The sequence below is a fragment of the Salmo salar genome, unplaced genomic scaffold, assembly GCF_905237065.1.
Source record: "Salmo salar unplaced genomic scaffold, Ssal_v3.1, whole genome shotgun sequence".
NCBI lineage: Eukaryota > Metazoa > Chordata > Actinopteri > Salmoniformes > Salmonidae > Salmo > Salmo salar.
The window spans coordinates 3,761-19,657 of NW_025547376.1; the positions used below are offsets into that span (position 1 = coordinate 3,761).

The window sequence follows — 15,897 nt, forward strand, 5'->3', positions numbered from 1 at the left end:
TGCTGCTAGAAATGTGTTTTGTTTGTCTTCAGAAATGTGTTTTGTTCTTTAAATAATGGAATCATTGCTCTATAACAGGCTGGCCAGTTAGCTAAAACACATACAGTACAGATACATGATTTACATTCATTATTTTATTCTCCCACAATATCTTATCACAGCACTGGGAAAACCATAGTTGCTCAACTCCCTGACCAACATGGCTGACCTTTTAGACAACTATATATAAGGATCCCCCCCTCCTCCTCCTCCTTTATCCCTTCTAGTATTCTAACTTTATGGTCCAGAGCCACCTTGAAAATGTCCGTCTGTGTTGCTGCTTGTTCGGGACGGGGGATTTCGCCTGGAAATAATACACATTTCCACTTGAAGAAGACAAGCCACATATTCTAACAACCTAGAGGTCCAAATATCCTCAGGAGGAGTGTTGGGAGTTGGTTGTATCGAAGCTGGCGTTTACAACCACTGTTCTTCCGTTGTGATGTCGGGTCCCGGCTCTCAGAGAAACGTGTCCAGCATTAAAATCCGCCTGACAGGTAAAAAACTAATAACGGTAGATAACTAAAACGTTTTACGGTTCATTTGAGTGTTGTTTTTTTTTGGGGGGGGATTAAAAACGGATAAAATCCGCTGGACAGACCTGTCATGGCGATAACTACATCCGGTTCTTCTATTTACTAACATCTTAACGTCTAATATAGGTAACGTTAACTAGTACTAGTTAGTTAAAACACATAATAATAACTCAACAACCAAACGGACGAGGATAACTAGTTCGTGGATATTTAACTAGTACATTTTAGATTTGATATTCGCCTGTTTTAACAAGCTAGTTAGTGTCTTGTCATGTCCAAGGTGTTTTTACTAGGTTAACTAACGGGAATAGTTAGTTAGTTAGTTAGTTAGTTTAGTTAGGTTAGCCATGATCTGAATGCTAATCCGACGGGACAAACAACAACTGTTTAGTCGACTATCTGACACGGTGGCCTAACCAGACCTAAACATTTAGTCCTTTCTAGACAAACCAGGAGTTATTCCTGCTAACTACCTTCCCCTCTATAACTGACCTGCTCTCTCTACATTACCTACATATCTAACCAGCTAGCGTTTACAGATGTAGCTAGCTAGCTAACTACCTTCCCCTCTATAACTGACCTGCTCTCTCTACATTACCTACATATCTAACCTGGCTAACCAGCTAGCGTTTACAGATGTAGCTAGCTAGCTAGCTAACTACCTTCCCCTCTATAACTGACCTGTCCTCTCTACATTACCTACATATCTAACCTGGCTAACCAGCTAGCGTTTACAGATGTAGCTAACCAGCTAACTACCTTCCCCTCTATAACTGACCTGTCCTCTCTACATTACCTACATATCTAACCTGGCTAACCAGCTAGCGTTTACAGATGTAGCTAACCAGCTAACTACCTTCCCCTCTATAACTGACCTGTCCTCTCTACATTACCTACATATCTAACCTGGCTAACCAGCTAGCGTTTACAGATGTAGCTAGCTAGCTAACTACCTTCCCCTCTATAACTGACCTGCTCTCTCTACATTACCTACATATCTAACCTGGCTAACCAGCTAGCGTTTACAGATGTAGCTAACCAGCTAACTACCTTCCCCTCTATAACTGACCTGTCCTCTCTACATTACCTACATATCTAACCTGGCTAACCAGCTAGCGTTTACAGATGTAGCTAACCAGCTAACTACCTTCCCCTCTATAACTGACCTGTCCTCTCTACATTACCTACATATCTAACCTGGCTAACCAGCTAGCGTTTACAGATGTAGCTAACTAGCTAACTACCTTCCCCTCTATAACTGACCTGCTCTCTCTACATTACCTACATATCTAACCTGGCTAACCAGCTAGCGTTTACAGATGTAGCTAGCTAGCTAACTACCTTCCCCTCTATAACTGACCTGCCTCTCTACATTACCTACATATCTAACCTGGCTAACCAGCTAGCGTTTACAGATGTAGCTAGCTAGCTAACTACCTTCCCCTCTATAACTGACCTGCTCTCTCTACATTACCTACATATCTAACCTGGCTAACCAGCTAGCGTTTACAGATGTAGCTAGCTAGCTAACTACCTTCCCCTCTATAACTGACCTGTCCTCTCTACATTACCTACATATCTAACCTGGCTAACCAGCTAGCGTTTACAGATGTAGCTAGCTAGCTAACTACCTTCCCCTCTATAACTGACCTGCTCTCTCTACATTACCTACATATCTAACCTGGCTAACCAGCTAGCGTTTACAGATGTAGCTAGCTAGCTAACTACCTTCCCCTCTATAACTGACCTGTCTCTCTACATTACCTACATATCTAACCTGGCTAACCAGCTAGCGTTTACAGATGTAGCTAGCTAGCTAACTACCTTCCCCTCTATAACTGACCTGCTCTCTCTACATTACCTACATATCTTACCTGGCTAACCAGCTAGCGTTTACAGATGTAGCTAGCTAGCTAACTACCTTCCCCTCTATAACTGACCTGCTCTCTACATTACCTACATATCTAACCTGGCTAACCAGCTAGCGTTTACAGATGTAGCTAGCTAGCTAACTACCTTCCCCTCTATAACTGACCTGCTCTCTCTACATTACCTACATATCTAACCTGGCTAACCAGCTAGCGTTTACAGATGTAGCTAACTAGCTAACTACCTTCCTCTCTATAACTGACCTGCTCTCTCTACATTACCTACATATCTAACCTGGCTAACCAGCTAGCGTTTACAGATGTAGCTAGCTAGCTAACTACCTTCCCCTCTATAACTGACCTGCTCTCTCTACATTACCTACATATCTAACCTGGCTAACCAGCTAGCGTTTACAGATGTAGCTAACTAGCTAACTACCTTCCCCTCTATAACTGACCTGCTCTCTCTACATTACCTACATATCTAACCTGGCTAACCAGCTAGCGTTTACAGATGTAGCTAGCTAGCTAACTACCTTCCCCTCTATAACTGACCTGCTCTCTCTACATTACCTACATATCTAACCTGGCTAACCAGCTAGCGTTTACAGATGTAGCTAGCTAGCTAACTACCTTCCCCTCTATAACTGACCTGCTCTCTCTACATTACCTACATATCTAACCTGGCTAACCAGCTAGCGTTTACAGATGTAGCTAGCTAGCTAACTACCTTCCCCTCTATAACTGACCTGCTCTCTCTACATTACCTACATATCTAACCTGGCTAACCAGCTAGCGTTTACAGATGTAGCTAGCTAGCTAACTGATCTCAAAAGCACCTAGTTGGCAGGGTTTCTACAGCAAATTAAGCCTCTAAACTAAGTTGACTAGTGTATACTCAGTAACGTTGGCTAGCACCTAGATAGTTTGTCCATAGTTGGTTAGTTAGTAGGTTGGCACACCATACACACTGTAGCTGTGTGAACCAGTGGACGAGGCTCAGTCCAGACTGCAGTAAGACATCACTCACCTCCATCTGAATAGAGGACCAGCCAGTCTGAATAGAGGCCCAGCCAGTCTGAATAGAGGACCAGCCAGGCTGCATGGCTGCCGTTAACTACCACATGAATAGAGGCCCAGCCAGTCTGCATAGCTACCGTTAACTACTACATGAATAGAGGCCCAGCCAGTCTGAATAGAGGCCCAGCCAGTCTGAATAGAGGCCTGGCCAGTCTGCATAGCTGCCGTTAACTACTACATGAATAGAGACCTGGCCAGTCTGCATAGCTACCGTTAACTACTACACGAATAGAGGCCCAGCCAGTCTGAATAGAGGCCCAGCCATTCTGCATAGCTACTGTTAACTACTACACGAATAGAGACCCAGCCAGTCTGCATGGCTACCGTTAACTACTACACGAATAGAGGCCCAGCCAGTCTACTACACGAATAGAGGCCCAGCCAGTCTGAATAGAGGCCCGGCCAGTCTGCATGGCTGCCGTTAACTACTACATGAATGGAGACCCAGCCAGTCTGCATGGCTGCTGTTAACTACTACATGAATAGAGGCCCAGCCAGTCTGCATGGCTACCGTTAACTACTACATGAATAGAGGCCCAGCCAGTCTGCATGGCTACCGTTAACTACTACATGAATAGAGGCCCAGCCAGTCTGCATGGCTGCCGTTAACTACTACATGAATAGAGGCCCAGCCAGTCTACTACATGAATAGAGGCCCAGCCAGTCTGAATAGAGACCCGGCCAGTCTGCATGGCTACCGTTAACTACTACATGAATAGAGGCCCAGCCAGTCTGAATAGAGGCCCAGCCAGTCTGCATGGCTACCGTTAACTACTACATGAATAGAGACCCGGCCAGTCTGAATAGAGGCCCAGCCAGCCTGCATGGCTACCGTTAACTACTACATGAATAGAGGCCCAGCCAGTCTGAATAGAGGCCCAGCCAGTCTACTACACAAATAGAGGCCCAGCCAGTCTGCATGGCTACCGTTAACTACTACATGAATAGAGCCCAGCCAGTCTGCATGGCTGCCGTTAACTACTACATGAATAGAGGCCCAGCCAGTCTGAATAGAGGCCCAGCCAGTCTGAATAGAGGCCTGGCCAGTCTGCATAGCTGCCGTTAACTACTACATGAATAGAGGCCTGGCCAGTCTGCATAGCTACCGTTAACTACTACACGAATAGAGGCCCAGCCAGTCTGAATAGAGGCCCAGCCAGTCTGCATAGCTACTGTTAACTACTACACGAATAGAGGCCCAGCCAGTCTACTACACAAATAGAGGCCCAGCCAGTCTGAATAGAGGCCCGGCCAGTCTGCATGGCTGCCGTTAACTACTACATGAATGGAGACCCAGCCAGTCTGCATAGCTACCGTTAACTACTACACGAATAGAGGCCCAGCCAGTCTGAATAGAGGCCCAGCCAGTCTGCATAGCTACTGTTAACTACTACACGAATAGAGGCCCAGCCAGTCTACTACACAAATAGAGGCCCAGCCAGTCTGAATAGAGGCCCGGCCAGTCTGCATGGCTGCCGTTAACTACTACATGAATGGAGACCCAGCCAGTCTGCATGGCTACCGTTAACTACTACATGAATAGAGGCCCAGCCAGTCTGCATGGCTGCCGTTAACTACTACATGAATAGAGGACCAGCCAGTCTACTACATGAATAGAGGCCCAGCCAGTCTGAATAGAGGCCCAGCCAGTCTGCATGGCTACCGTTAACTACTACATGAATAGAGCGCCAGCCAGTCTGAATAGAGAGTCCCAGCCAGTCTGAATAGAGGCCCGGCCAGTCTGAATAGAGAGGCCCAGCCAGTCTGAATAGAGGCCCGGCCAGTCTGCATGGCTACCGTTAACTACTACAGTAACAGCCATTGTTCCAGCTGTGTGTGTTAAAATAAAACAGCCTACACCTGTTGTTTATTGAAGCATAACAGTGAAATGCTTACTTAAGGGCCCTTTACCCACAATGCAGAGAGAGAAGAAATATCAAAATAGTAACACAAGGAATCAATACACAATGTTGTCAGGATAACTTGGCCAGAGAGCAAGAGACCGTTTAATACTCTCAATGAGCCCAGGTCACCACAGACACACACTGAAATACGCTACACACGTACGCAGGATAGATGCTGAGAGAAGCTGTGGGGAGGAGGAGAGAGAGGGAGAGAGAGAGAAGCTGTGGGGGAGGAGGAGAGAGAGAGGGAGAGAAGCTGTGGGGAGGAGGAGAGAGAGAGAGAGAGAGAGAGAGAGAGAAAGAGAGAGGGAGAGAAGCTGTGGGAGGAGGAGGAAGAGGAGGGAGAGAAGCTGTGGGGAGGAGGAGAGAGAGAGAGAGAGAGAGAGAGAGAGAGAGGCTGTGGGAGGAGGAGAGAGAGAGAGGCTGTGGGAGGAGGAGAGAGAGAGGCTGTGGGAGGAGGAGAGAGAGAGGCTGTGGGAGGAGGAGAGAGAGAGGCTGTGGGAGGAGGAGAGAGAGAGAGAGAGGCTGTGGGAGGAGGAGAGAGAGAGAGAGAGGCTGTGGGAGGAGGAGAGAGAGAGAGGCTGTGGGAGGAGGAGAGAGAGAGAGAGGCTGTGGGAGGAGGAGAGAGAGAGAGAGGCTGTGGGAGGAGGAGAGAGAGAGAGAGGCTGTGGGAGGAGGAGAGAGTGAGAGAGGCTGTGGGAGGAGGAGAGAGAGAGAGAGAGAGAGAAAGAGAGAGGGAGAGAAGCTGTGGGAGGAGGAGGAGGAGGAGGGAGAGAAGCTGTGGGGAGGAGGAGAGAGAGAGAGAGAGAGAGAGAGAGAAAGAGAGAGGGAGAGAAGCTGTGGGAGGAGGAGGAGGAGGAGGGAGAGAAGCTGTGGGGAGGAGGAGAGAGAGAGAGAGAGAGAGAGAGAGAGAGAAAGAGAGAGGGAGAGAAGCTGTGGGAGGAGGAGGAGGAGGAGGGAGAGAAGCTGTGGGGAGGAGGAGAGAGAGAGAGAGAGAGAGAGAGAGAGAAGAGAGAGGGAGAGAAGCTGTGGGAGGAGGAGGAGGAGGAGGGAGAGAAGCTGTGGGGAGGAGGAGAGAGAGAGAGAGAGAGAGAGAGAGAGAGGCTGTGGGAGGAGGAGAGAGAGAGAGAGGCTGTGGGAGGAGGAGAGAGAGAGAGAGAGGCTGTGGGAGGAGGAGAGAGAGAGAGAGGCTGTGGGAGGAGGAGAGAGAGAGAGAGAGGCTGTGGGAGGAGGAGAGAGAGAGAGAGATGCTGTGGGAGGAGGAGAGAGAGAGAGGCTGTGGGAGGAGGAGAGAGAGAGAGAGGCTGTGGGAGGAGGAGAGAGAGAGAGAGGCTGTGGGAGGAGGAGAGAGAGAGAGAGGCTGTGGGAGGAGGAGAGAGAGAGAGAGAGGCTGTGGGAGGAGGAGAGAGAGAGAGAGAAGCTGTGGGAGGAGGGAGAGAGAGAGAGAGAAGCTGTGGGAGGAGGAGAGAGAGAGAGAGGCTGTGGGAGGAGGAGAGAGAGAGAGAGGCTGTGGGAGGAGGAGAGAGAGAGAGAGGCTGTGGTAGGAGGAGGGAGAGAGAGAGAGGCTGTGGGAGGAGGAGAGAGAGAGAGAGAGGCTGTGGGGAGGAGGAGAGAGAGAGAAGCTGTGGGGAGGAGGAGAGAGAGAGGGAGAGAAGCTGTGGGGAGGAGGAGGGAGAGAAGCTGTGGGAGGAGGAGAGAGAGAGGGAGAGAAGCTGTGGGGAGGAGGAGAGAGAGAGGGAGAGAAGCTGTGGGGAGAAAAGGGGAAGGAGAGAGAGAGAGAAGCTGTGGGGAGGAGGAGAGAGAGAGAGAGAGAGAGAGAGGCTGTGGGAGGAGGGAGAGAGAGAAGCTGTGGGGAGGAGGAGAGAGAGAGAGAGAGAGGCTGTGGGAGGAGGAGAGAGAGAAGCTGTGGGGAGGAGGAGAGAGAGAGAGAGAGAGAGAGGCTGTGGGAGGAGGAGAGAGAGAAGCTGTGGGGAGGAGAGAGAGAGAGAAGCTGTGGGGAGGAGGAGGAGGAGAGCGAGAGAAGCTGTGGGGAGGAGGAGGAGGGAGAGAGAGAGAAGCTGTGGGGAGGAGGAGGAGGAGAGAGAAGCTGTGGGAGGAGGAGAGAGAGAGAAGCTGTGGGAGGAGGAGAGAGAGAGAAGCTGTGGGGAGGAGGAGAGAGAGAGGGAGAGAAGCTGTGGGGAGGAGGAGAGAGAGAGAGGGAGAGAAGCTGTGGGGAGGAGAGAGAGAGGGAGAGGAGCTGTGGGAGGAGGAGAGAGAGAGGGAGAGAAGCTGTGGCAGGAGGAGAGAGAGAGAGAGAAGCTGTGGGGAGGAGGAGAGAGAGAGAGAGAAGCTGTGGGGAGGAGGAGAGAGAAAGGGAGAGAAGCTGTGGGGAGGAGGAGAGAGAGAGAGAGAAGCTGTGGGGAGGAGGAGAGAGAGGGAGAGAAGCTGTGGGGAGGAGGAGAGAGAGAGAGAGAGAGAAGCTGTGGGGAGGAGGAGAGAGAGAGAGAGAAGCTGTGGGGAGGAGGAGAGAGAGAGAGAGAAGCTGTGGGGAGGAGGAGAGAGAGAGGGAGAGAAGCTGTGGGGAGGAGGAGAGAGAGAGAGAGAGAGAGAAGCTGTGGGGAGGAGGAGAGAGAGAGAGAGAGAGAGAAGCTGTGGGGAGGAAGAGAGAGAGAGAGAAGCTGTGGGGAGGAGGAGAGAGAGAGAGAGAAGCTGTGGGGAGGAGGAGAGAGAGAGAGAAGCTGTGGGGAGGAGGAGAGAGAGAGAGAGAAGCTGTGGGGAGGAGAAGAGAGAGAGAGAGAGAGAGAGAGAGAGAGAATCTGTGGGGAGGAGGAGAGAGAGAGAGAGAGAGAGAGAATCTGTGGGGAGGAGGAGAGAGAGAGAGAGAGAAGCTGTGGGGAGGAGGAGAGAGAGAGAGAAGCTGTGGGGAGGAGGAGGAGAGAGAGAGGCTGTGGGAGGAGGAGAGAGAGAGAGAAGCTGTGGGAGGAGGAGAGAGAGAGAGAGGCTGTGGGAGGAGGAGAGAGAGAGAGAGGCTGTGGGAGGAGGAGAGAGAGAGAGAGGCTGTGGGAGGAGGAGAGAGAGAGGCTGTGTTAGGAGGAGAGAGAGGCTGTGTTAGGGGGAGAGAGAGAGAGAGGCTGTGGGAGGAGGAGAGAGAGAGAGAGAGGCTGTGGGAGGAGGAGAGAGAGAGAGAGAGAGAGAAGCTGTGGGGAGGAGGAGAGAGAGAAGCTGTGGGGAGGAGAGAGAGAGAGAAGCTGTGGGGAGGAGGAGGAGGAGAGCGAGAGAAGCTGTGGGGAGGAGGAGGAGGAGAGAGAGAGAAGCTGTGGGGAGGAGGAGAGAGAGAAGCTGTGGGAGGAGAGAGAGAGAGAAGCTGTGGGGAGGAGAGAGAGAGAGAAGCTGTGGGGAGGAGGAGGAGGAGAGCGAGAGAAGCTGTGGGGAGGAGGAGAGAGAGAGAAGCTGTGGGGAGGAGAGAGAGAGAGAGGCTGTGGGAGAGAAAGGGAGGGAGATGAAGAGGGAAGCTGTGGGGAGGAGGAGGAGAGAGAGAAGCTGTGGGAGGAGGAGAGAGAGAGAGAGGCTGTGGGAGGAGGAGAGAGAGAGAGGCTGTGGGAGGAGGAGAGAGAGAGAGAGGCTGTGGGAGGAGGAGAGAGAGAGAGAGGCTGTGGGAGGAGGAGAGAGAGGCTGTGGGAGGAGGAGAGAGAGAGAGAGAGAGAGAAGCTGTGGGGAGGAGGAGAGAGAGAAGCTGTGGGGAGGAGAGAGAGAGAGAAGCTGTGGGGAGGAGGAGGAGGAGAGCGAGAGAAGCTGTGGGGAGGAGGAGGAGGAGAGAGAGAGAAGCTGTGGGGAGGAGGAGGAGAGAGAGAAGCTGTGGGAGGAGGAGAGAGAGAGAGAGAGGCTGTGGGAGGAGGAGAGAGAGAGAGAGAGAAGCTGTGGGGAGGGAGAGAGAGAGAAGCTGTGGGGAGGAGGAGAGAGAGAGAAGCTGTGGGGAGGAGGAGGAGAGAGAGAAGCTGTGGGGAGGAGGAGGAGAGAGAGACGCTGTGGGGAGGAGGAGGAGAGAGAGAGAAGCTGTGGGGAGGAGGAGAGAGAGAAGCTGTGGGGAGGAGGAGAGAGAGAGAAGCTGTGGGGAGGAGAGAGAGAGAGAAGCTGTGGGGAGGAGGAGAGAGAGAGAGAGGCTGTGGGAGAGAAAGGGAGGGAGATGAAGCTGTGGGGAGGTGAAGAGACATCCGTTGATTGGCTTACAGCAGCCTAATCACTGATCTGATTGGCTGTCAGGCTGTCTGTAGTGACATCTGTTTGGTTGACTGACTGTCTGTTCTGTGTTTCTAGTCTTATGTGCCAAGAACCTCACAAAGAAAGACTTCTTCCGTAAGTATCTCTGATCCCTCCTGTCTCTCTGTCTACATCTCTCCTTCTGTTAGTATCTCTGATCCCTCCTCTCTCTCTGTCTACATCTCTCCTTCTGTTAGTATCTCTGATCCCTCCTCTCTCTCTGTCTTCATCTCTCCTTCTGTTAGTATCTCTGATCCCTCCTCTCTCTCTGTCTTCATCTCTCCTCTCCTTCTGTTAGTATCTCTGATCCCTCCTCTCTCTCTGTCTACATCTCTCCTCTCCTTCTGTTAGTATCTCTGATCCCTCCTCTCTCTCTGTCTACATCTCTCCTTCTGTTAGTATCTCTGATCCCTCCTCTCTCTCTGTCTACATCTCTCCTCTCCTTCTGTTAGTATCTCTGATCCCTCCTCTCTCTCTGTCTACATCTCTCCTCTCCTTCTGTTAGTATCTCTGATCCCTCCTCTCTCTCTCTGTCTACATCTCTCCTCTCCTTCTGTTAGTATCTCTGATCCCTCCTCTCTCTCTGTCTACATCTCTCCTCTCCTTCTGTTAGTATCTCTGATCCCTCCTCTCTCTCTGTCTACATCTCTCCTTCTGTTAGTATCTCTGATCCCTCCTCTCTCTCTGTCTACATCTCTCCTCTCCTTCTGTTAGTATCTCTGATCCCTCCTCTCTCTCTGTCTACATCTCTCCTCTCCTTCTGTTAGTATCTCTGATCCCTCCTCTCTCTCTGTCTACATCTCTCCTTCTGTTAGTATCTCTGATCCCTCCTCTCTCTCTGTCTACATCTCTCCTTCTGTTAGTATCTCTGATCCCTCCTCTCTCTCTGTCTTCATCTCTCCTTCTGTTAGTATCTCTGATCCCTCCTCTCTCTCTGTCTACATCTCTCCTTCTGTTAGTATCTCTGATCCCTCCTCTCTCTCTGTCTTCATCTCTCCTTCTGTTAGTATCTCTGATCCCTCCTCTCTCTCTGTCTACATCTCTCTCCTTCTGTTAGTATCTCTGATCCCTCCTCTCTCTCTGTCTACATCTCTCCTCTCCTTCTGTTAGTATCTCTGATCCCTCCTCTCTCTCTGTCTACATCTCTCCTTCTGTTAGTATCTCTGATCCCTCCTCTCTCTCTGTCTTCATCTCTCCTCTCCTTCTGTTAGTATCTCTGATCCCTCCTCTCTCTCTGTCTACATCTCTCTCCTTCTGTTAGTATCTCTGATCCCTCCTCTCTCTCTGTCTACATCTCTCCTTCTGTTAGTATCTCTGATCCCTCCTCTCTCTCTGTCTACATCTCTCCTTCTGTTAGTATCTCTGATCCCTCCTCTCTCTCTGTCTTCATCTCTCCTTCTGTTAGTATCTCTGATCCCTCCTCTCTCTCTGTCTACATCTCTCCTCTCCTTCTGTTAGTATCTCTGATCCCTCCTCTCTCTCTGTCTACATCTCTCCTTCTGTTAGTATCTCTGATCCCTCCTCTCTCTCTGTCTACATCTCTCCTCTCCTTCTGTTAGTATCTCTGATCCCTCCTCTCTCTCTGTCTACATCTCTCCTCTCCTTCTGTTAGTATCTCTGATCCCTCCTCTCTCTCTGTCTACATCTCTCCTCTCCTTCTGTTAGTATCTCTGATCCCTCCTCTCTCTCTGTCTTCATCTCTCCTTCTGTTAGTATCTCTGATCCCTCCTCTCTCTCTGTCTACATCTCTCCTTCTGTTAGTATCTCTGATCCCTCCTCTCTCTCTGTCTACATCTCTCCTCTCCTTCTGTTAGTATCTCTGATCCCTCCTCTCTCTCTGTCTACATCTCTCCTCTCCTTCTGTTAGTATCTCTGATCCCTCCTCTCTCTCTGTCTACATCTCTCCTCTCCTTCTGTTAGTATCTCTGATCCCTCCTCTCTCTCTGTCTACATCTCTCCTTCTGTTAGTATCTCTGATCCCTCCTCTCTCTCTGTCTACATCTCTCCTTCTGTTAGTATCTCTGATCCCTCCTCTCTCTCTGTCTTCATCTCTCCTTCTGTTAGTATCTCTGATCCCTCCTCTCTCTCTGTCTACATCTCTCCTCTCCTTCTGTTAGTATCTCTGATCCCTCCTCTCTCTCTGTCTACATCTCTCCTCTCCTTCTGTTAGTATCTCTGATCCCTCCTCTCTCTCTGTCTACATCTCTCCTCTCCTTCTGTTAGTATCTCTGATCCCTCCTCTCTCTCTGTCTACATCTCTCCTCTCCTTCTGTTAGTATCTCTGATCCCTCCTCTCTCTCTGTCTACATCTCTCCTCTCCTTCTGTTAGTATCTCTGATCCCTCCTCTCTCTCTGTCTACATCTCTCCTTCTGTTAGTATCTCTGATCCCTCCTCTCTCTCTGTCTACATCTCTCCTTCTGTTAGTATCTCTGATCCCTCCTCTCTCTCTGTCTACATCTCTCCTTCTGTTAGTATCTCTGATCCCTCCTCTCTCTCTGTCTACATCTCTCCTCTCCTTCTGTTAGTATCTCTGATCCCTCCTCTCTCTCTGTCTACATCTCTCCTCTCCTTCTGTTAGTATCTCTGATCCCTCCTATCTCCCTGTCTTCATCTCTCCTTCTGTTAGTATCTCTGATCCCTCCTCTCTCTCTGTCTACATCTCTCCTTCTGTTAGTATCTCTGATCCCTCCTCTCTCTCTGTCTACATCTCTCCTCTCCTTCTGTTAGTATCTCTGATCCCTCCCCTCTCTCTGTCTACATCTCTCCTTCTGTTAGTATCTCTGATCCCTCCTCTCTCTCTGTCTTCATCTCTCCTCTCCTTCTGTTAGTATCTCTGATCCCTCCTCTCTCTCTGTCTACATCTCTCCTCTCCTTCTGTTAGTATCTCTGATCCCTCCTCTCTCTCTGTCTTCATCTCTCCTTCTGTTAGTATCTCTGATCCCTCCTCTCTCTCTGTCTACATCTCTCCTTCTGTTAGTATCTCTGATCCCTCCTCTCTCTCTGTCTACATCTCTCCTTCTGTTAGTATCTCTGATCCCTCCTCTCTCTCTGTCTACATCTCTCCTCTCCTTCTGTTAGTATCTCTGATCCCTCCTCTCTCTCTGTCTACATCTCTCCTTCTGTTAGTATCTCTGATCCCTCCTCTCTCTCTGTCTACATCTCTCCTTCTGTTAGTATCTCTGATCCCTCCTCTCTCTCTGTCTACATCTCTCCTCTCCTTCTGTTAGTATCTCTGATCCCTCCTCTCTCTCTGTCTACATCTCTCCTCTCCTTCTGTTAGTATCTCTGATCCCTCCTCTCTCTCTGTCTACATCTCTCCTTCTGTTAGTATCTCTGATCCCTCCTCTCTCTCTGTCTACATCTCTCCTCTCCTTCTGTTAGTATCTCTGATCCCTCCTCTCTCTCTGTCTACATCTCTCCTTCTGTTAGTATCTCTGATCCCTCCTCTCTCTCTGTCTTCATCTCTCCTTCTGTTAGTATCTCTGATCCCTCCTCTCTCTCTGTCTACATCTCTCCTTCTGTTAGTATCTCTGATCCCTCCTCTCTCTCTGTCTACATCTCTCCTTCTGTTAGTATCTCTGATCCCTCCTCTCTCTCTGTCTACATCTCTCCTTCTGTTAGTATCTCTGATCCCTCCTCTCTCTCTGTCTACATCTCTCCTCTCCTTCTGTTAGTATCTCTGATCCCTCCTCTCTCTCTGTCTACATCTCTCCTCTCCTTCTGTTAGTATCTCTGATCCCTCCTCTCTCTCTGTCTACATCTCTCCTCTCCTTCTGTTAGTATCGCTGATCCCTCCTCTCTCTCTGTCTACATCTCTCCTTCTGTTAGTATCTCTGATCCCTCCTCTCTCTCTGTCTACATCTCTCCTCTCCTTCTGTTAGTATCTCTGATCCCTCCTCTCTCTCTGTCTACATCTCTCCTCTCCTTCTGTTAGTATCTCTGATCCCTCCTCTCTCTCTGTCTACATCTCTCCTTCTGTTAGTATCTCTGATCCCTCCTCTCTCTCTGTCTACATCTCTCCTTCTGTTAGTATCTCTGATCCCTCCTCTCTCTCTGTCTACATCTCTCCTCTGTTAGTATCTCTGATCCCTCCTCTCTCTCTGTCTTCATCTCTCCTTCTGTTAGTATCTCTGATCCCTCCTCTCTCTCTGTCTACATCTCTCCTCTCCTTCTGTTAGTATCTCTGATCCCTCCTCTCTCTCTGTCTACATCTCTCCTCTCCTTCTGTTAGTATCTCTGATCCCTCCTCTCTCTCTGTCTACATCTCTCCTTCTGTTAGTATCTCTGATCCCTCCTCTCTCTCTGTCTACATCTCTCCTCTCCTTCTGTTAGTATCTCTGATCCCTCCTCTCTCTCTGTCTACATCTCTCCTCTCCTTCTGTTAGTATCTCTGATCCCTCCTCTCTCTCTGTCTTCATCTCTCCTCTCCTTCTGTTAGTATCTCTGATCCCTCCTCTCTCTCTGTCTACATCTCTCCTCTCCTTCTGTTAGTATCTCTGATCCCTCCTCTCTCTCTGTCTACATCTCTCCTCTCCTTCTGTTAGTATCTCTGATCCCTCCTCTCTCTCTGTCTACATCTCTCCTTCTGTTAGTATCTCTGATCCCTCCTCTCTCTCTGTCTACATCTCTCCTCTCCTTCTGTTAGTATCTCTGATCCCTCCTCTCTCTCTGTCTACATCTCTCCTTCTGTTAGTATCTCTGTTCCCTCCTCTCTCTCTGTCTACATCTCTCCTTCTGTTAGTATCTCTGATCCCTCCTCTCTCTCTGTCTACATCTCTCCTTCTGTTAGTATCTCTGATCCCTCCTCTCTCTCTGTCTACATCTCTCCTTCTGTTAGTATCTCTGATCCCTCCTCTCTCTCTGTCTACATCTCTCCTCTCCTTCTGTTAGTATCTCTGATCCCTCCTCTCTCTCTGTCTACATCTCTCCTTCTGTTAGTATCTCTGATCCCTCCTCTCTCTCTGTCTACATCTCTCCTTCTGTTAGTATCTCTGATCCCTCCTCTCTCTCTGTCTACATCTCTCCTTCTGTTAGTATCTCTGATCCCTCCTCTCTCTCTGTCTTCATCTCTCCTTCTGTTAGTATCTCTGATCCCTCCTCTCTCTCTGTCTACATCTCTCCTCTCCTTCTGTTAGTATCTCTGATCCCTCCTCTCTCTCTGTCTACATCTCTCCTTCTGTTAGTATCTCTGATCCCTCCTCTCTCTCTGTCTACATCTCTCCTTCTGTTAGTATCTCTGATCCCTCCTCTCTCTCTGTCTACATCTCTCCTCTCCTTCTGTTAGTATCTCTGATCCCTCCTCTCTCTCTGTCTTCATCTCTCCTTCTGTTAGTATCTCTGATCCCTCCTCTCTCTCTGTCTACATCTCTCCTCTCCTTCTGTTAGTATCTCTGATCCCTCCTCTCTCTCTGTCTACATCTCTCCTTCTGTTAGTATCTCTGATCCCTCCTCTCTCTCTGTCTTCATCTCTCCTCTCCTTCTGTTAGTATCTCTGATCCCTCCTCTCTCTCTGTCTACATCTCTCCTCTCCTTCTGTTAGTATCTCTGATCCCTCCTCTCTCTCTGTCTACATCTCTCCTCTCCTTCTGTTAGTATCTCTGATCCCTCCTCTCTCTCTGTCTACATCTCTCCTTCTGTTAGTATCTCTGATCCCTCCTCTCTCTCTGTCTACATCTCTCCTCTCCTTCTGTTAGTATCTCTGATCCCTCCTCTCTCTCTGTCTTCATCTCTCCTCTCCTTCTGTTAGTATCTCTGATCCCTCCTCTCTCTCTGTCTACATCTCTCCTTCTGTTAGTATCTCTGATCCCTCCTCTCTCTCTGTCTACATCTCTCCTCTCCTTCTGTTAGTATCTCTGATCCCTCCTCTCTCTCTGTCTACATCTCTCCTTCTGTTAGTATCTCTGATCCCTCCTCTCTCTCTGTCTACATCTCTCCTCTCCTTCTGTTAGTATCTCTGATCCCTCCTCTCTCTCTGTCTACATCTCTCCTCTCCTTCTGTTAGTATCTCTGATCCCTCCTCTCTCTCTGTCTACATCTCTCCTCTCCTTCTGTTAGTATCTCTGATCCCTCCTCTCTCTCTGTCTACATCTCTCCTCTCCTTCTGTTAGTATCTCTGATCCCTCCTCTCTCTCTGTCTACATCTCTCCTTCTGTTAGTATCTCTGATCCCTCCTCTCTCTCTGTCTACATCTCTCCTCTCCTTCTGTTAGTATCTCTGATCCCTCCTCTCTCTCT

General features: G+C 49.5%; 1 protein-coding gene across 1 annotated transcript in view; it reads left to right on the forward strand.

Annotated features, from left to right (window-relative positions):
- Positions 1–268: 268 nt before the first annotated feature.
- Positions 269–15,897, forward strand: part of LOC123731799 (E3 ubiquitin-protein ligase SMURF1-like) — a 33,286-nt gene continuing 17,657 nt past the window's right edge. The window contains exons 1-2 of the mRNA XM_045711213.1: positions 269–536; positions 9,721–9,759. Of these exons, the coding sequence (XP_045567169.1) occupies positions 482–536; positions 9,721–9,759 (94 nt within the window). The 5' untranslated portion in view covers positions 269–481. The remainder of the gene's footprint in view (positions 537–9,720; positions 9,760–15,897) is intronic.